Source organism: Petaurus breviceps, unplaced genomic scaffold, assembly GCF_028583685.1.
Source record: "Petaurus breviceps papuanus isolate PSGF00001 unplaced genomic scaffold, PetGlider_PUasm1.0 551, whole genome shotgun sequence".
Classification (NCBI taxonomy): domain Eukaryota; kingdom Metazoa; phylum Chordata; class Mammalia; order Diprotodontia; family Petauridae; genus Petaurus; species Petaurus breviceps.
This window is the reverse complement of record NW_027186372.1, coordinates 12740444-12766147: the sequence shown is the minus strand read 5'-3', so window position 1 is coordinate 12766147 and position 25704 is coordinate 12740444. Positions and strand designations below refer to the sequence as shown.

The window sequence follows — 25704 nt, the reverse complement described above, 5'->3', positions numbered from 1 at the left end:
GAAACTCCCTTTCTCCCAGCTTGCCAGTATGAGGGCAGGCTGGGGTGAGAGAGCTAGGAAGGAGAAGGAGAAAAGACAGAAAGTGTAGAAAGGAGAGACAGAGAGAAAGAGGGACTCCACGTTCACATGCTATGTTGACCATGTGTGTGGGTCTATGGCCACGTCTGGGCTTCAGTCACAAGGAAACCTTCTTTAGGAGAGGAGGTTAATTAAGAAGAGATTCTGGCATAAAAAAGCAAAAGGCATCAATAAAAATGTTTAAGTTGAAAAAAAAAAGAAAAGGTAAGATCGGTGTCTGTGTCCTTGTTCAATGAGGATTACCATTGCAGGCAGGAGATGGATGCCACAGAATACTGTGAATTCAGAAGCAAAAGTAGCCCCATTTCCTTCCTGTAGCCTTAAAGAGTAGTCAGAGGAGACAGAATCTTTTAGGCCTTACTGAGAGATCCGATTTACAATGAAAACATCTGGCAGAGGGAAAGCCATCCTGAGATTCACAGCAAAGTACTAATGACTTACTTTTCTCTAACAGCAGGTTTTGACAAAAGGAAGAGGAAAGTATGAGGACTTAGCATTAGTTTCTATAGAGGGGGTGGGGACAGGATGTGGATAGAGGTGGGAAATAGAGGAGAAAGAAAGACTTGAGTCAATTTTGTAATTTTACCAGATGTCATTTGTAGGTGATACTAAATAAGAACGTTTGAGAAGTCACCCCTTCAACCCAAGAGCACCATTTCCATCTCTCCAGACACTTACATTGATATATATGAAGGATGGATTCACAGATCTTGCTGGTGAAGATGGGATCAGGGAGGTCACGGAAATACTGCTTCACCATGTCAGCTACATCAAAGGCAGAGTGGCCTTCATAATCCACATGGCCCGGGTTAGCCTCATTCATCTCCCGAAGAGATGCGATCCGAGACTTCACCCCTGATTTCCTGAACAAACCAACCTGGGGAGAGACCAGAATGAAGTCACAGGACACCAGTTACACAGAAAGCTAAGTGCTCCCACGAGGCTCTGGGATGCTCTGAGTCTACCCACTTCTTTCTTCTCTCCCCTCCTAATATTATTTCCCTTTCCAACAAACAGGGTTAGAGAAATTATGTATTTGTCAATGTGTGAAAAGGTCAGGATGGGAAAAGTATGGATGACTAGAGGCAGGATATGGATATGTAGGTATTGAGAGCTGTGATTCCCTAGAAACCTTCTAGGAAAAAGGAATTTTTAGGGTCCTTAGTCCAACCTGCTCATTTTATGGACAAGGAAAATGAGGCAATTGTGTGTGAATATTAATTAACATATGGCTTTTATGTGAACATGCTTATACACATGTAACTTGTGTGCATATATGTATACTGTGTATATAGATGTATATATAAGTAGGGTGTGCATTTTGGACTCTTGTTTACATGTGTACAGAGTATAAATGTACACACATACACATACTGAAAGTCTGGATGAACTGGTTGTGTGTGCTGTGTGTCAGGGATGAATTTATACGCATCCAAATTAGGTTGTGATATATTTCAGGGGAATATTGTGGTATATGCACAGTTATGGGAGTTGGGACCCTCACAAATGTGTATGAGCTAGTTATTAAGTAAACCCAGATGGTTGAGGGGGTGGAGTTGATCACTAAGGGATAGAGAAAAGAGATGACCAGCTCAAACTGTATCTCTCTTGAGCCCCACCCATCCTTAATCCTTGGGCCCCATCACTATGTATTCACCTTACAGTATCCTCTGTTTAAAGTATATATTAATGAGGAACTTATTTATCTAATTTGCACATTTAATGTATACCTTTTCCTATCTTTTTATTTTATAATGTGTATCTTTATTTCTTCGACTCAGTTTTCTAAAGGCAGAGCCTACATTATTTCCCTTGGTCAGAGAACAGTGAGATTACTTTCTAGTCTTTGTGAAATGCAACACAAAGAATACCTATTTAGTAACTGTTTTGTAATTAAAGAATAATGATGTCAATGATAACAGTGATGTTGATAGTGGGGATGATGCCAGAGAGCTAAAGGCAGATTCAAACACACAGTGGTACCTGGTCAAGGAAATGTGCCCTCAGATACTCCATAGCTTGGAAGATGCCTGGTGGGAGTGGATGGCCTGTCCTCTGGACAACTAGCTGTAGTGGGACTCCAAACACATTCTTGCCTTTAAAATCAGAGTATTTGCTCTTTCTGATGAACTTGGGAACTGGCCTGAAAGCAAAGCCCAAAACCTCCAATTACAATCTAAATGGACTCTTATCCTTGGCCTCTACTTGACCCAAAGCACTGCTGGGCTTAGAACACCAGATAAGTGTCCACAGAGCTGGAAGCAGAATAAGTACCTTAAAGTCAGATCAGCTAAAATAGAGAATTAAGGAGAATGAGCCAAGTTACTGATGCCATATCCTTGGCAACATATACCTCTTCTATCTCTGGTTCTGGGGAGAAGGGGAGTCTTGATCTCCTCTGAGTTCCAAGCTTGGGTAAGAGAGAACTCAAAGAACAAATCAGATTGCCCTATGAAGACCCCAGGGGCCTAGATTAATAATAATAGTATTAATTTTATTATTTTTTATCATTTGTAATAATGCTTATTATTATAAGCTAACATTTATATGGTTATCACTAGGAGCCAGCCACTGTGCTAAGCACTTTACAGTTATCATCGCATTTGATCTTCACAACCAGGCAGGGAGGGAGGTACTATTGTAATCCCTATTTTACAGTTGAGGAAACAGAGACAAATAGATGTTAAGTGATTTGCCCAGGGTCACACAGTTAGTAAGTGTCTGAGGCCAGGTTTGAACTTGGATCTGACTCGGCACTAGCACTGTGCCACCAGCTGCCTGGGACTGCACTGGACAGTCACCTCTCCCATTCCACTTTCCAAAACCAGGCCAGGTAACCCCTAGTTTCTGGCGCCTCACCAGTTCCATCCCTGTTTGCTGGATAGAGGATTTTTTTCCATGATGGCAGAGAGATTTAACATAGCCACACTCTTTAAATAGTTGAGTTGTATGGCTGACTGTTCTTCAACCCGCAGGAAAGGCTTGGCCAGGTCAGTTGTTTCTTCCATTGACCAGTTCCATTTGCTGGGCCTAGAAAGCCAAGAAAGATGTGGGATGAGATCAGGTCATATTTGGCCCTCTTCCACCAGTACCCCAGCCCTTTTTCTACTTTAGATCTTCCAGAACCATGAGAAGGGTAGTGAGTTTCTTACCTACTGTCCTTTCCAGGCTATGCCCAGAAATCCCTAGAGTACTAATTGGCATTTCAGTTTTTTAAATTTATTTTTCCATCTCTTTTTCCTTCTTCCTTTAGAAACCTAGCTTCTATCCTAAAAGACAGAAAGCTGCAGCTTTTACCTTAGGGGCCACATCTGGGAGGGATCTCAGATCTTTTTTTAAAAGTTATTTCAATTTAATGCATAGGCATTTTTATTCTTTTCACAATGTGACAAATATCCCCATTAACTTATCAGCTATCACTCTACAGTGTGTGTGCCAATGATTGGCTTAGTAGACAGCTTAGAAGACCCTAACCTTACTGTCCTTTACATGGATGGGTCCCATCCAACCTATAATCACAACAAATGATAGCAATGCTATCTATCTAGTCAAGACTGAAGTCAATGGCTAGGCATGGTGGAGATCCTTAAGTGGAACCACCTCTTATTACAGATGAAGTAATAAAAGTAAAGGAACTTGCCCCAGGTCATACGGTGTAAGTGTCAGAGCAAGAATTGACCTCAGGTCTCCAGGTAGCAGCTCACCTCGGTTCTTGCCCCTGTACCACACCCTCCAAATGTGTCTCTGGCAGACACAAGAACCACATTTGTATGGCTAATGTATACAGGTGTACCTTGTTTGACACAAAAGACAGATCAGAAGGCTACAGCTAAAAATGGACTGAGAGATCCCCTGTTCCAAACCTTTCATTTCACAGATCTTTCTTATGAGATTAAATGACTTGTCCAAAGTTGCAGTTAGGACAGAAGTAAAGATTTTAGGAGATTTCCAAGTGTTTTTTTTTTCCATTATGAAATCTAAAAAACAACATCTAAGCCATATTTTCATAAATCTGATTCTATTTTAAACACATTGTGGAAGCTTGCTGTGAAGGAATCTTGGAGAAGCTGAATCCTTTCACCTTTGGTGAGGTGAATTTCCATGTTTTCATGTCTTTAAGAAAATCCATATGTGAAAATTGTGAGGAGTAGCAGGGTGAAAAGAGTGCCGGCCTTGCAGTGTGGAGGCCCCGGATTCAAATCCCTGCTTCTAATGCTCGCTAGAGCGAGTGCCTTCCCTGAGGGCTGGGCTGTGGCTGTTGTGAGGATCAAACGAGACCGTGCTTCTCCAACCTACAGGCTTATTTTTATACCCATATAGAAATACATAGGTTTTATGGAAGGGGTAAGAGAATCTGGCTGGAGCTGCAATCTCACTGGTATGAGGAACTTCAGCTGTGAAAATGACAGAATGATAGATTCTCTATGATTCCTAAGTCTTAGAGAGTTACCTGAGCCACTGAAAAATAAATTAAACAAATTACACCCCAAAAACCACACAATTAGTGTCCAAGTCTGTACCGGAACCCAAATATTCCCATTCTTGGCCCAATGCTGTTTCTACCCAGAATGTCATCTCCCACAAGTTTTTGGGGGAGGTACTTTGAGGGGCTGGGATAAGGGAAATCAGACTCCCTGATTGCTGCGTAGAATGGCAGCAAGATCATTAATTGGTAGTCCAGAAGCGTAGGTTCTCATTCTGCTTCTGTCACTCGGTTTCTCAGCTAGGTGGCACAGAGGCTAGAGCACTGGGCATGGAGTCAGGAAGACCTGAGTTCAAATTTGACCTCAAAACACTTACCAGCTGTGTGTCCCTGGGTAGGTCACCTCACCTCTGTCTGCCTCAGTGTCCTCAACTATAAACTGGAGATCATAATGGCACCTACCTCCCAGGGTTGTGAGGATCAAATGAGATCATATTTATAAAGTACACAGTCAATGCCTGGCACACAGTAAGGGCTTAATAAGTGCTTATTCCTTTCCCTTATTACCCCTCTCAATATAAGAATATGTGATTATGGCAGATGTAGCTGTTATGATCAGATTACCTAAGAAATATAAATAAAAGGACACGACAATAAGCCCAAGTTCTGGTTAGCTTCCTAAAGTGATGACCTTAAGGAAAGCTTTGAGAGACAAAGGAGTTGAGGGATTAGGGAGCCCAAAGCAGAGCTCACCTGCAGGAGCTTGAGGAGGCAGTATCTGACCTTAGTGAAGAGGATGATTTGGGAGAGTCCCACATGTGGCCTCTTTTATGGTGATGCTCTGCCCCTCCACCAGGCCTGGTCCCAGATATTGTCTCCCCAGAAGGCTCTGTGATCTCCAGGAGGATCTGGGCAGGGGAGGTGGGTAAATTTGGGGAGCTGGCAAAGTCAAAGTCCCGATAGTATGAATCCTTCTTTGCCCACTGGCTCTCCAGCCTCTGCAGTTCATTCATATCCTCAATCAGATGGTCAAAATCTAAGATGAGATCGTTGTCAAGGGACCCCACCCCCTCTGTCCTACCCAGGACCAGCCCTGGCACGTTGTCATAGACACTGAGCCGATTATCTGACAGCCCAGGTAGACAGTTGGAAGGGTCCATCTGCTGGGAGACAGTTCCAAACCGATTCCGGTGGCAGCCATGGAAACTGCCTGTCCGCCAGTTGACTGATGGGTTATCTAAGGTGGAAGGTGAGTTCAGGGTCAGATCCTTGGGGAAGGTGCCCGGTTTATGACCGATGGGCACCTGGAACAGCTGGTTCTGAAGGTTCTGCTCAGTCACATCACCCCGGGGGGAGGGAGGGCTTAATATGGGGTCTCCACTCCTCTGCCTGTGGCTCCGGACCCGAATCACAGGACTCGGAGTGCTTACGGTACTGCTGGTCTCTGACTGGCTCCCGCTGCTGCTGCCGCCACAGACCGGGTGAGAGGAAGGACAAGCTCCCCTCTCTCGGCCAATGCTTACACAGTGGAGACTCTGGAGCTTATCGTCCTCAGAGCCCTCGAGGAGTGTGGGCCCACTGATCGTGGGCCGGGGCCGGGGAGCCCCTCTGCGCTTTGACCCCGCACTTCTGAGTCGCAGCTTCTCCATCTTTCTCAAGAAGCTCTTGCCTCGATTTGGTTGGAGTGGCTTCTCTGCAGGGTGTAGGTCTTCACCAGTGACATTCAGCATCTCTATGGGGCATGGGGAATGGCTGGTGCCAGAAGCAGGTGAAGACGGCTTGTTGGTACAGGAGAAGTAGGAAAAGTTATGGCTGGTCTCAGCATCTTCAAAGGGCCTGGGAAAGGGGGCATCACTGTCACTGCTACTGGAGCTGCTCATGGAACAGGCATCTGGCTTCTCCTCTGGCTCTTTGGGGCCCCTGTTCTGGATCCTTGGAGCCCTCTCTGGGACAGGACTGCTGGATGAACCACTCCCCCCTGGGAAGACTTCCAGGCTGTCCAGGCGGGACCAGCGGCGGCTGCAGCGCTCATAGGCCCACCTGCTGCTGATAGCGCATGGCTCATCATCCTCAGACTCATCACTCTGGAGGGCAGAAAAAAGTAAGGTCAGCACCAGAAACAAAGGCATGAGGTGACATCTTCCAGAAATCAGGCAAAGGGGCAGAGTGCTCTTGAGAAGAGGCTCAAGTCACTGCTCCCTTCCCCTTCTCCAAAGGACAAGCAGGGCAGACAGACCCAGGCACATTCCCACTGCTCCTGGGGTGAAGGCTGGCCCTTCCAACTACCTCCTGAGTAGGAAGTGCTTTGCCTTTTATATATTAAGGATGCGTAGCTTCCATTAGACAGGCCAGATAAGCCAAAGACTAAATGTTTCTCCCTTTCCCCAGAAATGGGACTCGGTGTTCCCACTCTTGCTGGGAAACTGACCACACCCTACCTGGGACCACTTACCTTCTTTCTCTGACAGCTGAACTCCACCTTCATCTCTGCACATTTGTTCAGGGTGTTTAGTCGTCTGGGAGAGAAAGGAGATGCCCTAAAGCGTTTCCATTCACTTTTACTACAGCCGAAATCCTTAAAACCTAAAGAGCCCAAGGACATCCTCTCCTCCCAATCTTTTTCTTAGCTTTGAGACCTAAATGGGTGACTTCACACATCCAATTTGGGGTCCAAGGGTTAGACAGGCCACCAGGTGATCACTGAACTCTAAAGCAGGCTGGCTGTACAGCACAGGTGTGCCTTGATTTAGAGAATAGGTATAATTCCAGATAGTTGTGTATAGTGCACTAGTCAGTGAGATTGACAGAGACAAAAAGAAAGATAGGGGCCAGGAGAAAAAGGAGACAGATGGGGAAGTGAATATTTAAATCCCAGGAGTACAACCTATGACAAAATGAAGACTCTTTTTTTAAACTAGATAACTACTGCCTAATTTATCTTTTGTGTAGATCAGACATTTTTGAGGGCCAGGAGATCTTAGACACAGCCTCACCCACTATCCTGATTTATTGATTTAAAGCAGCCCTGCACAATCGGCAGCCCACCAAAAGATGTTCCTCTCCATTTTTTGCAGGCTGCCTGATATCCTTTGGCAGGTCCCAGGTTGTGCAGGCCTGATTTAAAGTGTGAGTATAGTGATAAAGGACAGGTCCTGACTTGTTTGGCACGAGTCACTTAGGAGAAGAGATGGTCTGAACAGGATGCTCACTAACTTCAGTCTGTGTCATCGCCAATTGACTAAAGAGCTGGGAAGGAATTGGCAGTGCCATCTGCCTGGCCTCTGTACTGTCCTGTGTGAAGGGCTGCATGAGGCTCTCGGTGAGAGGGAGAGAGGGCAGGTGAGGGAGCCAAGCAGAAGAGGCAAAGAAACTTAACTTTCTAACAAAGCTGTCCAAAGGCAGGATGGGGGGAGTGGGAGTCTTCAAGCAGAGACTAGATGAGCACTCAGGAGGGGATTCCATCATGCACGGACAGCGCATGCGGGTGCTGGGGAGTGGGCAGCTCCACACCCACCTGTGAAGAGACTCAAAGGCATCCTGGTCTAGGAACTCGTGGTCACGTCTCACAGTTTGGATGTCAATGGGAAACTGCATATCTGCAAAAGGTTAGGCTGGGTCAGCTCCATTGAGGTGACTCCCTTACTCCCGTTCACTGTATTCACCAGACTCCCGTGGCCGACACTCATGGATTGGCGCTTGTGTCAGTGACCCCGTGGCCACTCACAACCCTCCTCAGAAGTGTACAGGACCCACCGACTGCCCAAGAATGTTTATTGTCTTCTCTCTTGGCACCTTCGTTTCCCTTCCAAGCTTAACTCAGACACCACCTATTCCATGAAGCCTTACCATCAATTTCCCTCATACTAGATTCAGCTGTCTATGTGTTGTCTTGCTATAAGTAAGTTCCTTGAGGGCAAGGACTGTTTCATCTTTGTGTCCCCAGTACCTTGTATATAATATACAATTAATAAACATTTGCTGAAATAGCCGTGTGAAAAATATTCTAAATCACTAATAGAGAAATTAAAATTAAAAAAAAAAAACAACTCTGAGGTACTAACTCCAACCCATTTGATTGGCAAAGCTGACAAAAGGAAATGGAGGGCCTGGGGAAAACCAGAACATTAGTGTGTTAACGGTGGAATTGTGAATTAGGTCAGCCCTTCCAGAAAGCACTTTGGAACATGTCCCCAAAACTATTAAACTGTACATACCCAGCAATACCGCTACCAGGCCTACACCCCAAAGAGATCAAAGAAAGGAGACATGACCTTTATGCACAGAAATGTTTATAGCAGTTCTTTTTTTTTTGGCTGTGGCAAAGAATTGAAAACTGAGGAGAGGCTCATCATTTGGGCTGAAAAAGTTAGTGTGTGGATGGGATAGACTACTGCTTTGCTATATGAAATGATAAAGGGGGTAGCTTCAGAGAAACCTGGAAGACTTGTATGAACTGAAGTGAGTAGAATCAGGAGAACAATTTATACAGTATTATTATAAAGACAAACAACTCTGATAGACTTGGGAACTCTGGTCAATACAATGACCAATCATTTCAGTGCCACACACACTTCCAAACAGAGAGGTGTTGGACCAGAGTGCACACTGAGACGATTTTAGAGAGGGATATGACTACTGTGAGAATTTGTTTTGCGTGACTGTATCTGTTTGTGATGGGTCTTGTTTTTCTGCTTTTTCAATGGAGGAGGTTGCAAGAGGGGGAGGGAGGGCATGAGGAGAGAATGCACACCTGAAAATAAAATAGAATTGATTTAAAAAAAAAAATGTCTAAGGGGCGGCTAGGTGGTGCAGTGAGTAAAGCACCGGCCCCAGAGTCAGGAGGACCAGAGTTTGGTTCTGGCCTCAGACACTTAACACCCACACACAAAAAAAACTAGCTGTGTAACTTTGGGCAAGTTACTTAATCCCAATTGCCCTCCAAAAGCAAAAAAAAAAAAGTTTGTTAAATTGAATCAGGACTCTTGTGTTCTAATTGAAAGAACCCTTGGTTAGCAGGAGGCAGGGGAATGAAATTCTCAATTACTATTTTGCCTCCGTGTTTTTCCCCTAAAGTTAACTTTTCTAGGCCTCAGTTTCCTCACTGGGAAAAATAGTGAAGATAAGATGAGAGAATAGTTTAAGATCACCCTCCCCCACAAACTATACAAATGCAAGGTATTAACATGCACATAGGAGGAAACCACAGGCTGTCATACCGTCAAATAACTGAGCATATTGGGGGAAACCGGCTGCCCTCAGCCACTCACAGGCCTCCTTGGCTTCAATTTCTGGAGAGAGATAAAAGAAACAAGGCTGAAAAGCAAGTCAGGTGTGAACATTGAAAGCCAGGACAGAATGTGGGAGTTCAAATTACTCACTCTTGACCCTGGACAAGAGGCAGCTTTAAGGTTCTCCTGTATTGGCTATAACCATTCCTAACCTCACCTTTGGTAACTACAGAGAGGCTTCAGGATATGAGTTAGGCCAAGAATGGGACAGGTCCCAATAGCCAGGACCAAAGATCCTCCCAAGGCCATCTGTGCACAAAGGAGAACTATGCAGAAGGTAAAAAGCTGTAGGCAACAGTAACTTAAAACACCATTTGAAATAAAGCAAGAGAGAGGAGAGAAAGAGGGAGAGGGAGAGGGAGAGAGAGAGAGAGAGAGAGAGAGAGAGAGAGAGAGAGACAGAGACAGAGACAGAGACAGAGACAGGTCAGCTAGTCTGCCACCTGGAAGCTGAGGAAAGAGAGGTCTGGTCACATGGTCTCAGGACAAAACAGATGAATTGAGATAAAGATACAGATAAAATAAAAGCAGGAAAATAGACAGGGGAGACAGAATAAAGACAGAGACAAATGCAAGGAAGCACATAGGTGGGTGGCTCTCAGCCAAAGGACTGTTCCTGACTGATCTCTTCCTCCCAGATCCAGCAGGTAGAGTTTCTTTCCTGGGGAGCTCCTGGTGTCTCATGCCTCCTCAGACCTCCAGATGGTGGGAATCAGCTGTCCATTTGGCCAGCCAGTGCCCAGCTGTGAAAGAGGTGGGCCCTAGCAGTCACCAGATGTCTGAGGAATGTAAACATATTCAGCACACTCTGGCTAAGCAAGTGGAGATCATTGGAAACATGGATCCTGGAGGGCATGAATACTCTGGATAAAGGACAGGGGAGGACTCCTCCTCCTCCCCCCCCCCCTTGGGAATTTGAGGCCTAATCTAGTGGCTGAGGAGAAGTTGTTGGAGGTGAGTTTTAGAAAGGTTTCTTTTCCCTCCCCCAAAATCCTTTCTTGGAATGATCAGCACTTACGGTAAGGAACAGATTTTGACTGGATGGGGCATAACTTAAAGAGATTTGCCACAGTGCCTGAAATTCCACCATTAGAACCATTCATTCGAGTTAAAGCATTGTCTCCAGAAGACCCCTTTTAAAATACATATATGTTACCTGGGCTCTGGGTTGGGGGATTATATTTCTCCATTAAAACATCAACACCCATTAGCACACCATTGTGGATTCCTTTATCTACTTAGCTGTTCCCTTGAGAAGAAGAAAGCTGTCTGCTTTTTCCTTCCGGTTCCTTTGAAACCTCCTGGCTCTTTCCAGAAACAGGAAGCTGGGAGCAATCTAGCTAAGCCTTGGAAATGTTCCCTCTCCCTGCTTAGGATCCCTTCACACCCACACCAGTGATCTTCCCCTCACCACCACCTCTTCTCCAGCTGCTGAGAAGGATGTGACCTAGTCAACCTCCCGCTCTCATATTGTCTACTTGCAGAAACACATAAACCTTTATAGGAGTTCTGTTTTGTGGTGGCCAAGAACTGGAAATTGAGGGGATGCCCAAAATCGGGGAATGGTCCAACAAATTGTGGTATATGAATGTAATGGAATACTACTGTGCTATAAGAAATGATGAACAGGTAGACTTCAGAAAAACCTGGAGAGACTTATATCAACTGATGCTGAGTGAGGTGAACAGAACGAGAACACTGTACACAGTAACAGCCACAGTGTGTGATGACTGACTTTGATAGCCCCAGCAATGCAATGACCTAAAACAATTCCAAAAGACTCCTGATGGAAAATGCCATCCACATCTAGAGAAACAAATATGGAGTCTGAAGGCAGATAGAAGCAAACCACTTTCATTTTGCTTTGTTTTGGTTTTTTCTTTCTCCTGGTTCCTCCCATTCATTCTAATTCTTCTATACAACAGGGCTAATATGAAAATATGTTTAATAGGAATGTATATGTAGAGCCTATGTCAGATTGCATGTTGTCTTGGGAAGTAGGGAGGGGAGGGAAGGGGAGAAAATTTAAAACTTATGGAAGTGAATGTTGGAAACTAAAAATAAATAGATTAACTTATTATATAAAAAAAAGAAACACATAAACCTAGGGAGGAGGGAATTTTCTATTTCTTTTCAGTCTTTCTCCCTTCCCTATCAGTGTCCCCAATGGGTTTCCCATTCAGGCACGGTAGCCCTGGATCTCTGGAACTTTCCCTTCCCTCCATGAAGTCTCCCTTTCCTTGAGCTGATAACTGCTCCTCTCCTTGGCTCAGTCCAGTTTCAGCACAGAGCAAAATCTGACCAGAAGGACCAGGGCTGGGTTTTGTTCTGGAAACTCTCCCCAAACCCCACCCATCTTTTTGTGCCCATGGTTTCAATCCATACTCTTTGCAATAAGCATCTTTGTTCTTCCTCATATCTCAGCCATAGATACTCTCTGTGGAAGAGGAGGAGAAACCTACCCATTTTTAGAAGGAATAAAACAAAGTTGCTCCAAACCCCTAGTGGCAGTGCTAGCTGCTGGCTGCCCGCTGCTCAGGCCTCTTTTCTTCTCCTAGTTTCCCAGACCTAAGCTAAGTCAAAGGACCTGCCATACAGCTCAGTGAGCTTCCTTGGTTCCCTCCTATCTCCAGAATAAAATACAAGCTCCTCTATTTAGCACCAAATGCTTTTCACAGTGTGGCCTCTCCCTACCCCTCTAGGAGGCAGGGCCCCTGGCCTAGTTGCAACCCCTTGCACTCAATCCTGTCTCCCACCTCTGGCCCTTTGCACCAGTTAGCCACAAACCTGGAGATGCTCTTTTCTTTCACCTCGACAGAGCTCTTAGGTTTCCCTGGCTTCCTTCAAGATTCAGCCCAAGTCTCACCTTTTATATGAGGCTTTTCCAGATCCCCCCAGATTGCTAGTGCCTTCCTCCCAAAGGTACATGTATATGTAGCTAGTTATTTACATAGTGTCTCTTCCATTAAAATGTATACTCCTCATTGTTGAAAACTGAAAATAAATAATTTAATTTAAAAAAATAAAAGGGGGGGGCTTTAGGTGGCACAGTGAATAGAGAACTGGCTCTGGACTCAGGAGGACCTGAGTTCAAATGCTGCCTCAGACACTTAACCCTTACTTAGCCATGTGACCTTGGGCAAGTCACTTAACCCCGATTGCCCTGCCTTCCCCCTCCAAAGAGCAAAAAAGTAAATACAATGTGCATTCCTTACTGTTGAAAACTAAAAATAAATAATTTAATAAAAAAAATAAAATGTATACTCCTCAAAGGCCGAGGCTATTTTAACTTTTATGTCTCCAGTGATTAGCAAAGGGCCTGGCATATACTAAGCACTCACTAAATACCTACTGGCTATCTTGGTGGCCCAGTGGAGAGAGTGCCAGACCTGAAATCAGGAAGATTCATCTTCATGGATTCAAATCTAGCCTCAGACACCAGCTGTGTGACCCTGGGCAAGTCACTGTTTGCCTCAGTTTCCTCATCTGTAAAATGAGCTGGAGAAGGAAATGGCAAAATCACTCCAGTATCTCTGCCAAGAAAACCCCAAATGGGGTCACAAAGGATCAGACGCAATCGCAAAACATCTGAACAACAACAAAGGGCAGAAATGATGCCTCAGACTACGAGTGGTCACCTCAGAACTCCTGGCTCATCTTTGTCTCTCCTTCCCTAAGCTTATCTAGGCCCATTATATACTATAGTCCAGCTAATGTAGCCTAAATGCTGTCAGTGTATTCAAAAGTGGATCTATAGAACAGAGTCTTCATGACCCATTGTATAGACTGTACATGTTATAAGATAACAAGACATTACTTCCTGATTTGTAAAAGTTCTCCTGATTTCACAGTCCAACATCTGGCCCTGAGAAATACTGTGCCCTATTATTCCTTATAGACAAATCACTGCCTCTCCCCACACCCCTCCCGGTATGATGTCACCAACAAACTTAACATACTGTCTGTAGTCAACTCTCATGGTTTCCACAGCACATTTTTAATCAGATAAGATAATGGCTATGAAATCATGCTGAAAACTGTAAGCATTATACAAATGAAAGGAATTGTTATTAATCCCAGACTGGCTTCTTAAACCACCAAGCATGTGTGCCCATAAATCCTATAAATGTGGGTTTGTTTTAATGTTACTCTGAGCCAAACACAAATAGGCAAATCTACTGGGGAAAAGAAACAGAATGCAAACAGAAGCAAAGTGGCTTAGACCAGTGGCCACTTTTTGTTTTGCTTTTTTTTTGGAAGGCAATTGGGGTTAAGTGACTTGCCCAAGGTCACATGGCTAATGTGTCAAGTGTCTGAGGCTGGACCTGAATTCAGGTTCTCCTGACTCCAGGGCCAGCGCTCCATTCACTGGGCCACCTAGCTGCCCCAGCAGCCACTTTCTTACATGCAAAAGGCATTTCAATGACATCATTCCAGTTACCAATGAAAATCCAGCATTAACTCAATGAGGAGAGCCTTCTTTTGCAGGATGAGGATCTTCCACTTTCAGCTGTTATTCCCTTCTCTCCTTGCCCTTGCCCCTTTCCCCACCACCAGCATAAACAAAGGTTTTCACTGAGTCAGTCATGCCAAGCAGGGATGCACAGTTTTGTCTGCCTCCCATCATTTCCATGCCCTTCTGCAAATGCCAGCCAGACCCCTGCACCTTTGCATGTGCCCTCACAAGCTCCTAAATGGCACAGGGATTAGAGAGTGCAGCCACCTCCTCCACTCTGGCCATAAATAAGAAAAATAACCCAAGCCTTTGTCTGGCACACTAGGGGAAATACTTTTTAAAAGTATAATAATACCCCCCCCAACTCCCCCTGCCTCTCTCACTGCAACATGCACACCTTTTATTTTACTGCTGAAAGGAACTAGTCTACCAAAGCAGGGTTGTGATTTAAAGTCCTATTCAGTTGTGTAGAGCATTGAGAGGTTAAGTGATTTGCCGAGGGTCACAAAGGCAGTATTTGTCAGAAGTGGAAATTAAATCCAGGTCTTCAAAGCTGGTTTTCTATGTACTTACTAGGCTGTGCTGCCTGTTTTAGGAGTCATTGATAATTCATGTTAACGCTTTCTCATGGACCATGTGATAAAGAGCTAGGGGTCCTAACAACCCTCTTTCTGATTTGTATTGACAAATCCTGGGTCCTAGGACCTCATCTTTCCCCTAGGTTACTTAACATAAACTAGCCTTGCTATCCCAAAGGGAGACCAGCTCCCCACATGGGCTTGTCACTTCATAGACCCTAGGTCCTGCCAGGCAGAGGAGAAGAAAGACAGAGGCAGAAACTGATTGCATAGTGCAGAAACAGTATGAGAGGTGGGGAGGAAGACTAGAGAAAGGCAGAAATCAAGACAGATAAAATGAAAGAAATGGGAGGAAGGGAGAGGGATAGGGGGAGGAGAGAGAGAGAGAGAGAGAGAGAGAGAGAGAGAGAGAGAGAGAGAAAGAGAGAGAGAGAGAGATGGACATAAAAGAAAAGATTGACAGAGGAAGAGGCAGACTCACATAGAGTGACAGGGTCATGCAATAAAAGGGAGACTAACACAGAATGAGAGAAAGAAAGGGACCAAGAGAGGTGTTCATAGAACAGTTGGATTCCCTGAAAGCTTTCTGAATTACATATTGCTGGCACCAAGAACTCTTGACCCAAAGGGCCCCTTAATTATGAGTCCTTTCTCATGACTCACCAGAAACATCTTCCTCTCTGCCCAGCATACATACAATAAGCATAGCTACCTCTTCCTTAGAAACTCCCTCAGCAGACTCAAGGGCAGCTGCCAGTAGAGAGCCCAAATGGAAAAAATCCCACCCAAAGTTCTGCTAGAAATCCTGATTCAGCTTTGAAATCACTCTCCCTGACAAACCCCTAAGCCTAGCACCTTTTCCCTTCTGGGAGCTAAGCAGAAGCAAGCCTCTGTTCTGATGAATGGAACAAAAACTTGAGTTCTGAATGACCACTGAACTTCCTCTCAAACTGGGACCACTAAGAGGAATCAGTCTCAGTGCCCCAAAGAGGGAAGATACAGCCCTTCAAAAGCTGTACTGCTCAACTTCAGTCTGGAATGGTAGATTCCATTGCTCTGCCCAAGGGAATGGATGAATTTTCTCAAAGAGGAGTGGATAACTTCTCAAGGATTTGTTTTTCATCACTGAATCCAACAAATAAATGTTTGCTGTGTGCAGAATACAGTGCAGAGGGCTGGAGGAAAAAAAGACTTTGCCCTTAGGGAGCATGATTTCCCCAAGGGCGCCAGGATTAGACCGTCTCTCCACCTGCAGGGTTTTGTTAGCTATGAGCCCCCTGCAAAGAAGGGATCTACTCCAGTTTGTAGTAGAGAAAACACAGGAGGCTAGGGAAATTGCAGAAAGGGGAAGAAGAGCCTGAATGGTGGATCTGAAAGGGTTCTTAGAAATCATCTCGTCTAAGGCCGTCATTTTACTGTAGAAATTTGCCTTACCCTAGATGAGATAGTGGCACGTGGGTGTTGGAAGCACTGCTTGCTTGACTCTAGTCCAGTACTTTTGCCACCACACTAAGCAGCCTGCCCCAGACAACCCTCCAACTCCACAAAAGTCCCAGACTCTTTTTTTTAAACATAATTCTGTTTTTTTTCTTTTTAATTTATGAAATAACATAAGTATGTCCATAGCAAATTAGAATTAAATAAGATGATTGCACATGAAACTTCAAGTCTATTATATATAATTTGCTGTTCCTTTTAAATGTATAATAAAATTATCATACAACTTTTCCCCTATTTTTCCCTCCTCCCAAAAGATGGCTACCATTGGACATAAAAATACATATGTATGTGTGTGTATTTATACAGAAAATCATTCTATACATCTATTTATCAGTTCTTTCTCTGAGTGCAGATAGCGTCTTCCTTCAAAGGTCCTTCCTTCAAAGGTAGTTAATTTGGGTATTTATAATAGTCAAAATTATTCTAAGCAAATACTGGGGTTTGGGATGGGTCAAGAGGGAGGTTATAAAATTAATTGGAATTTGGGGGGCCAGAAGGGGTAAGGAGGGAAGGCTTAGGAAAGTGCTTGGGTAGAGGAATGGAGAGGTTGAGAGAAAAAGATGCCTTGAACCTCAAAACTTTCTCCAGTCCATAAGACTCCTTTCAAAGATTGTCACTTGTGTGTTCCAAGGGAGACGTAGCACTACTTTGTAGAAAGAAAAGGGCTATTAGTTTGAGGATCTGTGCTCTGCTACTCTGTGTGGATACACCCTGCATTTAACATCTCTGGGGAGGAAGTTGGACTAAAGCAGGGATTAACTTTTTCTTTCTGTCATGGACCCCTTTGGCAGTCTGGTAAAAATCTATGGACCCCTTCTCAGAATACTATTTTCAAATACATAAAATACACCAGAAAATTAATTATATTGAAATACAGTGTGTGTGTGTGTGTGTGTGTGTGTGTGTGTGTGTGTTAAAATTTACAAACCTCAGGTTAAGAACTCCTGGACTAGAAGAACCCCCGGACAATGTGTAAAATCCTCTTTTAGCTTTAAGTAATTCAGTTCTACAATAACTTGGACTTGGCTTACTCTACTTCCTTTCTGCAACAAACCCCTCTCCGGGGACAGTCTCAGGGTGATCTCAGTGAGATCACCACTTCCTATCCCATATCAAGGAAATAGGGCTCCACCAGCACCCCCTTGCCAAGCTATTGCCCATCCATAGCCGAGCAAAGGTCAGTCTGGTTCCCAAGAACCGATCCCCGACTCTGGCATCGCCCCACCCTCAGACACTGACTGGAAGACTCCAGTTTTAGGAAGAGGAGGCTAGGGGCTGAAAGTGAAGCAGGAGAAGGTGGGAAAGTTAAACTGGCAGTGCGTGCCCACAGTTCCCCAAGCACGTCCATTCGGAGTCTCACACACGCACTGGGTTTCCTCCTTCTTGCAGCACTGTCATCCCCGTGGGCTACCCCCTCCCACACACACACATGCACATACATACAAGGCACCTACCTGGGTTCACAGAGACCCGCTGCCCAGGGATAAACGGGCGCTCCAGGCTAATGCTATAGGCTCGTCCCGCGTGTACACGCATGAGAGCAGTACTCTAATGATGCCTGAGGGCCCCGCTCAGGCTCATGAGGCACCCCCCACCCACACACCCCTCCTACCCGCGACCCCTGCCCCCCACTCACGGGTGACTATCATCTTGTCCCCTCTCCGGACGGGCCAGGCAAATCCGCAACCCCAACTCCCGCAGGCTGGAGAAACGAACTGCGCCGGGACTGGCCCGGGGAGCTCTCCAAACCGACTCCGACAACCTCTCGGCCAATCAAAAAAGAGGGTGCGGCAGAGGAGGGTGGGGCCAGTATACCTCCGCCTCTCCAGTTTCCACCCCCCCCCCCCCCCATCCCCACGGCGCCCCCATCTCCTATTCCTCCAACTTGACGCCAGGGCTGGGCAGGGTGATTGCTGATAGTGATGCGGGCGGAGCTTGGAGCCGGCAGGGCGCACCCTAGCCTAGCAGGCTCCAAGAATGGGGGACTTGGGGGTGCGGTGGAGCAAGGCAGGGGGGGAAGTAGCTCCCACCCCTCACACTTGGCTTCACGTTTTCCCTTAACCGAAGGGCAGCCCAGGCGCTGGGCCTTTTCCCTCCTGGCCATCACACTCGGAGTGAGAAGGGATCTAGAACACATCTAGTCCAACCAGTACCTGAAGAGCCGTCATCTCTCCACCATACATGCCAGACAAGTTGTCCCCTCAGCGTCCCTCTGGAAGCCCCTCAGTGACTAACGATGCCTCTTCAAGCCAGTTCATTCCACTAAATATTATCAAATTGTTCTGTTCGCATCCCCCCCCCTTTTTTTCCTTTTTAATCTTTGGGATATACAGACCTAGGAGTGGTAATGTTTGGTCAAAACATAGGCATGGTTTTATAGCCCTATGCCTCCCAAGTTTTTATGAGGGAACTTCTTTTTTTGTTGTTTTTTCGGGGGGAAGGACTTTTCCTGTCCTTGTTTAATATTTCTTCAGAGATTTCTATGTCTTAATTGTATCTATTTGTATCAGGATGGAACTCCCAGAAAGCAATGGGGCATGTCTCTTGAGGAGAACCTGCCTGATCTCTACTTTTCTAGGGGCACATCCCTTACCTTGTGCTAAAGCTAGGGGACAGAGAGACACACACAGAGAGACAGAGATACCACCATTTTTCAAGTCACCCAGGCTTGCAATCTAGGAGTGACCCATAATTCCTCTCAACTCCTCATTATCCAATCTATTGCCAACTCCTGTGGATTTTACCTTCATAGCATCCCTCATATATACCCCTTTTCTCCCTGACACTTCCATAACCCTGGTAGAGGCCTTCAATTCCTCATGCCTGGACTATTGTAACAGCCCACTGGTTGGTCTGACTGCCACAAGTCTCTTCCCACTACAATCCATCCTACCATGGCACCCCAGCCCCATCCCCCCCCCAAATTCAATGGCTCCCTGTTACCTCCAGAATCAAATACATTTTCCATTTGGATTCAAGGTTCTTCAAAGCCTGACCCTCTCCTACCTTTCCAGTCTTACACCTTTCACCTGGCCACATACACTTCAATCCAGTGACATTGGACTGCTCATTATCCCTCCCATCAGATATTCCATTTCTTGACTCAGAGCATTTTCCCTGGCTTTTCCCCATATGTGGAATTCTCTCCCTCTTCATCTCTGCTTCCAGACTTCCCTGGTCTCCTTTGAGTCCCAGCTAAAATCCCACCTTCTACAAGAAGCATTTCCCAAGTCCTCTTAATTCCAAGGACTCCCCTCTCTTGACTATTTCCAGATTTATCCAGAAGATAGCTTGTTGGTACATAGTTATTTCCATGTTGTCTTCCCTCTTAGGCTGTAAGCTCCTTTGCCTTTCCCCAGTGCCTAGCACATAGTAGGTTAACACATTTTTATTGCCCGACTGACCTGAACTGAACCTTGAAGGTAAGTAAGGAAGTGAGGGAGGAGTTTATGGGAAGTGAGGGAGGGGGAGATGGAAGATCAGAGCTTGTGCAAATTCTGGAGGTCAGAGATAGAATATCAAGTTGGAGGAATGACGAGTCTAGTCAGGGGGGAATTTAGATTTTGTGACTAACAGTAGCATGAAAGAAGGCCGGCACAGTGATGGGGGCCTTTAAATGTGAAATCCCTTTTGAGAAATAGTAAGAAAGAAGCTTGAAGGCAAGATATTCTTGGGGAACTGACCTAATTAGGATAAAAGATTTAGAAGTGGAAAGTATAGCAGAGGGTATCAAGTTCAAATCTAAACCCCTCATTTTACAAATGAGGAAACTGAGTCCCAGACAGGTGAAATATCTTTACCCAAGGTCACATAATAAGCAGCACAGTGATCTTTTGAATTTAACAATGCAAAGTCTGGTCCCGAATTTCAAAAGCTGCCTGACTTTTTCCTTCCCTTCCTAGTCAAGTCAAATATTTTCACTCTTTCTCCCTGTATGCATCTTGAGGGCTAGGCGCTCTTAAAATTTTACCTTTGTGTCCTTTGGGCCTGCTTCTGTGTCAGACTCAATCAATATTCATTGAGTTGAGGGGGGAAAAAGCAACAAGTCAAAGTAAAGAGTTCAGATTTTATCCTGGAGTCAAAGAGAGCCTCCTGAACGTTTCTGAGCAAGACAGGCACATGATCAGCAGTGTGAAGGATAAATGGCTGAGGGTGGAGACCTGAAGTAGCCAAGAGTATATTATGGGGCCTAGGAAAGGTGAACAAGTCTTGAAAAGGGATAATCTGCATGTGGATAGAAAAAAGGGGGTGGATTCAAGAATATTTGGAGGGGAAGTCTACAATTACAGCACCCATTGGACATGTGGGCAGGGTGAGAAGAGGAAAGACTCAAGATGACAGGAAGGACGGAGAGACTCTCAAGAGAAATTTTCTGAAATGGCCGATTCAGAATTCTAGGAGCCTTCCTCGAGAGAGGAGTTGGGGTCTGCCTTGGGCTGCCGACATCAAGGCCATGAGGATGGGGGAAAGGGAAAGAGGCTGAGACCAATCCAGAGAGACAGTGTGACAGAGGCAGAGCATAGGCAGACTGAACTCCGAGTGAGCTGTCTGTCTCATTAATGCATGGAGGTTTTGACACTAATAATAATAGTTCACATTTTAAAGAGAGTTTTAAGGTTTGCAAAGCAAACAGTATCTCATTTTATCCTCACTTAGGAGTCTTGGGAGGTAGTGTCATTGTTATCCTCATACAGAGAAGAAACCAAGGCAGGGAGAGATTATATGACTTGTCCAGTGTCACAAGTCAGTGACTGAGGCAGGAAAATAACAATACATAATAATAATAGCATTTATGTAGCACTTGAAGTTTTGTAAGGTCAGCTCTACCTAACTCTTAGTACCTGTAAAACTTTGGGAAAGTCACAACCTCCCTAGGCCTCAGTTTCCCCATCTGTAAAATGGGAAGTTCGAAGTAAATGACCATTAAGGTCCTTTCACGCTTCAATGAGATTGGATCTCTCTATGATACAAGGACAAAGCATTTGCTCTTTCTTAGTCTTCCTAGCATCCTGAGGGAACCAGTCTAGATTTACTCATTCCTCCTTTCCTCCTCAGACATCAGCCAGATCAAGCCCCAGATATTTCAGAGTCCAGAGGAGCTGGGTTCCTTCAACAGGTGCCCAAATTCACCAGGAGCTAGGTGGCACAGTGGATAAAACACGAGGCATTAAGTCAGGAAGACTTGAGTTCAAATAGTCTCAGATACTTACTAGCTGTATGACCCTGGGCAAATGACTTAACCCTGTTTGCCTCAGTTTCCTTATGAGTAAAATATTTGGAGAAAGAAATGGCAAACCATTACGGTATCTTTGCCAAGAAAACCCCAAAAAGGGTCACGAAGAGTCAGACATGACTGAAATTAGTGAACAACAACAAAGTCAACGTTCTGTTATCTTGCTGAGGTTGTACTTTTAGCAGGTACCAGGATTATGTTCAGGAACAAGGTAAGTGGGGCATGAATATATCACTGAGCAACTTGTACCATTGCCAGGTCTTCAGGCAATATACCCATGCCATCTTCCCCTCAAAACCTTCTTCTCCCCAGCCAAGAAGGATTTGGAGGCTAGGCTCCCATAAGCATCATTAAGCAGCTTTTCCTTCCTTGTCAGAGACTCCTGTGCCCTTCTCCATAGTGAGAGCATTGCAACAATTCTTCCAGAGTGAGACTGAAAACCCTTTCTTTTTGCAACTTGGCAGAGGCTTGCTAGTGAAACTATCTGTTAGAAGTCTTTTCGTGATGCTGGGGACCACCTCAATTATCTAATTAATGGAGGCAAAAATGTTTCAATGGGAAAAGCACCAGCTCTTGAGTCAGAAGACCTGATTTCATATCCCACATCTGCCACTTCCTATGTGACCAGGAGCCAAATATTTAATCTTCCTCACTGTGATTTCCTCATCTATACAATAAGAGAATGGGAATACGTGGGCTCAGAGGATTTTTTCACATAGGTACTTAATAAATGCTTATTGATTGATTCCCCAGAAGGCCTTACTAGAAGGAAACCTTCACAGAATTTTTCATGGGGGGAGAGGTTTGCCTCAAATCTCAACCAAGACTTTAACATAGCTATAAAAGGAAGCTGTGACCCAAGAGCAGAGAGTTCAGTAGAAACCAGGGTCCTCCCTGATTTCCCCTTAAAGAAGATTACCCCTAGAGGTCTAGAAGGATGGGCTTCTCAGTGAAGCAAAGCATCCGACCTTTTTAGGGGTTGGTTTCCTGCCTTCTTCTAGGGCTGGACCTTTCCCCCAGACAGCAGGCTGGAGCCCATGTCCCTGCCCGCACTCTCTGCTGGGGCCCACGGGTGAATCGTTTTCATTCCTTTCCGGTGATGATATTGCCTGAGAGAGTAGAAGGAGACGGGGAGAAGGAGGTCCCTGACCCCTGAAGGAATGCACCAGCCTGAGGAATCCCTACTGCTCCTGTCCTGTCTGAATGGGATATCCACACTGGACTCTTAGCTTCTCAGAGTAGGGAGGGGAAACTGTCCCTTTTGCTTAAAGCTCTAGTTTCAAATGACCCTTCTAGATAGTTCTTTAACTCTTCCCCAACCTGTTTTCTTCATACTCAATCTCCTCTATGTTCCCCTGAATCTAGACAACAGATTCTTAACCTTTTTGGGTATGTGTGCCATGAACCCCTTTGACATTCTGGTAAAGCCTAAGGACCCTGTCTTGGAATAATGCTTTTAAATGCCCAAATTAAGATACATGGTATGATAGAGGAAACCCATTATATGAATAAAGTTATCAAAATATGTATTTTAGCCTTAAGCAGGGGTGGGGAACCTGTGGCCTTTTAGGTTCTTGGGTACAGCCTTTTGACTGAGACCAAGTTTTACAGAACAAATCCTTTTATAAAGAGTATTTGTTTTGTGAAATTTGGATTCAATCAAAGAGACACATTTGAGGACCTTAGAGGGCCACATGTGGCCTTGAGGTCACAGGTTACCTACCCGTGGTCACTCTTAAGTTTCTCTTCCCTTTTTTTCCCCCTTTACTTTTCAATTCCAAATTCTCTCCCTCCTCCACCCACTGAGAAGGCAACTATAATAAAAATGTTTTTAATTTATGTTCCTGTATCACCCCCCATGTTAAGAAATCCTGATGTAAAGCCTAGACATGGAAAAAATTCTTTCCAGACACCTTCAATGACTTCTGAAAGGGGAAACCAAAGGACTTGGCTAGATGTGGCCTGCACAGAGAGGGCTTTCCAAACTCCCACCATATCTCACTACTACAAAGGCTGAGGCCAGCTTCTACTTCCAGGCCTCCTGCCATCAAAGGGCACTAGGGCTGTGCACAAAACAGGAAGACAGCAGGGGTGAACTTTTTCCAAGATGTACCTGTTGGTTAACTGGAGGAAAATCTATGAAACAAAGGCATTACTCCTTCTCTTAACTTTTTCATCAGAAGAGAATCTAGCCCCATCTCTGTGGCTTACAAAAGGAAGAGAGTAGATGTTTTCTCAATAAATATTTCACCCTGCCCTGCATTCTAGATAACAGAAGTGGGGGAGTTTCAATTTAGATGAGCTTTCTAGCCTCACTTTCCTTCCTGGAGAGACCCATGGCTTTGTAATAATTGTGAGAATTGTGTATGGAAACAAAATTCCCATCTGCCATGTCTTGGAAAGCCATTAGCCTTCTTCCCTGCCTGCCCCCATCCTACCTTTTCTGAAACAGAGAACGCTTGCTAATATAAACATACATATATATACACACACATACATATATACATAAATATGCACAGAGACACAGACACACACACACACACACACACTTGTTTATTTATTTCCTTTCTTGCTCTGGAGATGCAGTCACCAGGGAGGCCTTAGCATCAGGCTGTGCTAGACAAGGATAGGGATAATCCCTGGAAAGAGATGATACATCAACATCTTAGTGAGAAGACCCAATGCAAACTATGCTGGGTTTGCAGTCAGAGAATCTGGGTTCAAATTTGGGTTTCCTGTGTGATCTTGGGCAAGTAACTTAACACACTAGTCCTCCCTCAGCTTCCTCACTTGTGAAGGAAGGAGGGCTGATTAAAGTAAATGACCACTGAGGCCTCTTCCAGCTCGAAATCTGTGATTCTGTGAATTGTTATCTGGGGCTCCACTAAGCCAAGCCATTATTCATTTAAACTTTCAGACACAAAAAGTGACATAGTCATGTTAGCCCTTCTCAAGTTTCCAAAGTTACTAGGGTATTAAGAATGAGCAATCCCTGAAGACCCCTGCTCCCATTTCCCAGTAACCCTTGACTCAGAGAGCTCACATCATATAGGACTGGAATTCTAGAGAGAAGCCGGATCCCACTGCCTAGATTCCACTGGTTTCTAATGTTTACACACTGGCCCCAATCTGAGCAGTGATCTCAGTAGATGGGGCCCCAGAAGGAAGTTGGCTCTTCGTGACCTTGGCTTCCCAGGAACAGCTACCTCATGCAACCCCCTTGAGAGGACAGCCTTACCTGGGGGACTAGGGAGAGGTGTTGGGGTCATTACTTTGTGCTTTCCACAAAAGATGGGGTAACTATCTTCCTTTCTCTTTCAGCAAGCAATGCTGAAATTTTTTTTAATCCCTTCCCCAAACATCACACTCTGTTCATTGGGATGTTTTCTTCCTGCTCCCCAAACTTTTTTCCCCAAGTGCAAGAATTGCTTGGTGTAGGGGTTGGGATTCAGGGAAGAACAATGCTGAATAGCTGGACTGGAGGACCTTGGGCAGGTCACTTAACCCCCATAGGGTTCACTTTCTCCAGCTGCAAAATAAGTGGGTTGTCCTAGATCAGAGGTGTCGAATCTGCAGGAGATCGGAAACACTCCTGAGTCCAGTCTGACCCGTATTAGAATGTACTTGGGAAATTTGTTTTGTATTTATTCATTTTGAACTTAAATACAAAAAGATGAAAAAAATTAAAAAAGAACATTTCCACGTACATAGCACAACATAGGGAAATATTTTTAAGAATAAATAAAAATACAATAGAACACAGGTAATGTTAATATGTGGTTTTCTAAGTCAGCTATATGGCCACAGGGATCCTTATTTGGGGTTTAGGGCCCTGGTTCTATTTGACTTTGTCACCAATGGACTAGATGGCCTTTCTGAAGTTCCTTCCAACATAAAAAATTAAGTAATTCTATGATAATTGTCATAGAATATACCTATTGTCATAGGTAGGTCTAAGGCTAAAGGGTCCACAGACTTCAGGTTGAATTTGATCTTCTGCTCTGCAGAATTCAATCAATAAACATTCATTAAGTGCCTGTTATGTGTTAGGCATTGTTTTAATTTCTGGAGACACAAAGAAAGGCAAAAGATAGTCCCTGAGATCAAGGAACTCACAGTCTAATGAAGGAGACAACATGTACAACTAC

The 25704-nt window shown here is 44.8% G+C and overlaps 1 protein-coding gene across 6 annotated transcripts in view; it reads right to left on the bottom strand.

Moving 5' to 3' along the window:
* LOC138172676 (rho GTPase-activating protein 7-like) overlaps nt 1–25704 on the bottom strand; it is a 126400-nt gene that overhangs the window by 21599 nt on the left and 79097 nt on the right. For 2 of the 6 annotated variants that reach the window (XM_069102399.1, XM_069102404.1), the window contains exons 2-8: nt 9718–9789; nt 8016–8097; nt 6954–7017; nt 5255–6585; nt 2938–3108; nt 2062–2221; nt 757–955 (exon numbers count right to left, since the gene is read on the bottom strand). In XM_069102399.1, coding sequence (XP_068958500.1) covers nt 757–955; nt 2062–2221; nt 2938–3108; nt 5255–6585; nt 6954–7017; nt 8016–8097; nt 9718–9789 — 2079 coding nt within the window. Of the gene's footprint in view, nt 1–756; nt 956–2061; nt 2222–2937; nt 3109–5254; nt 6586–6953; nt 7018–8015; nt 8098–9717; nt 9790–17777; nt 17907–17959; nt 18089–25704 lie in introns of those variants that run through there. The other 4 variants (XM_069102403.1, XM_069102402.1, XM_069102401.1 and 1 more) reach the window with 4 other exon arrangements.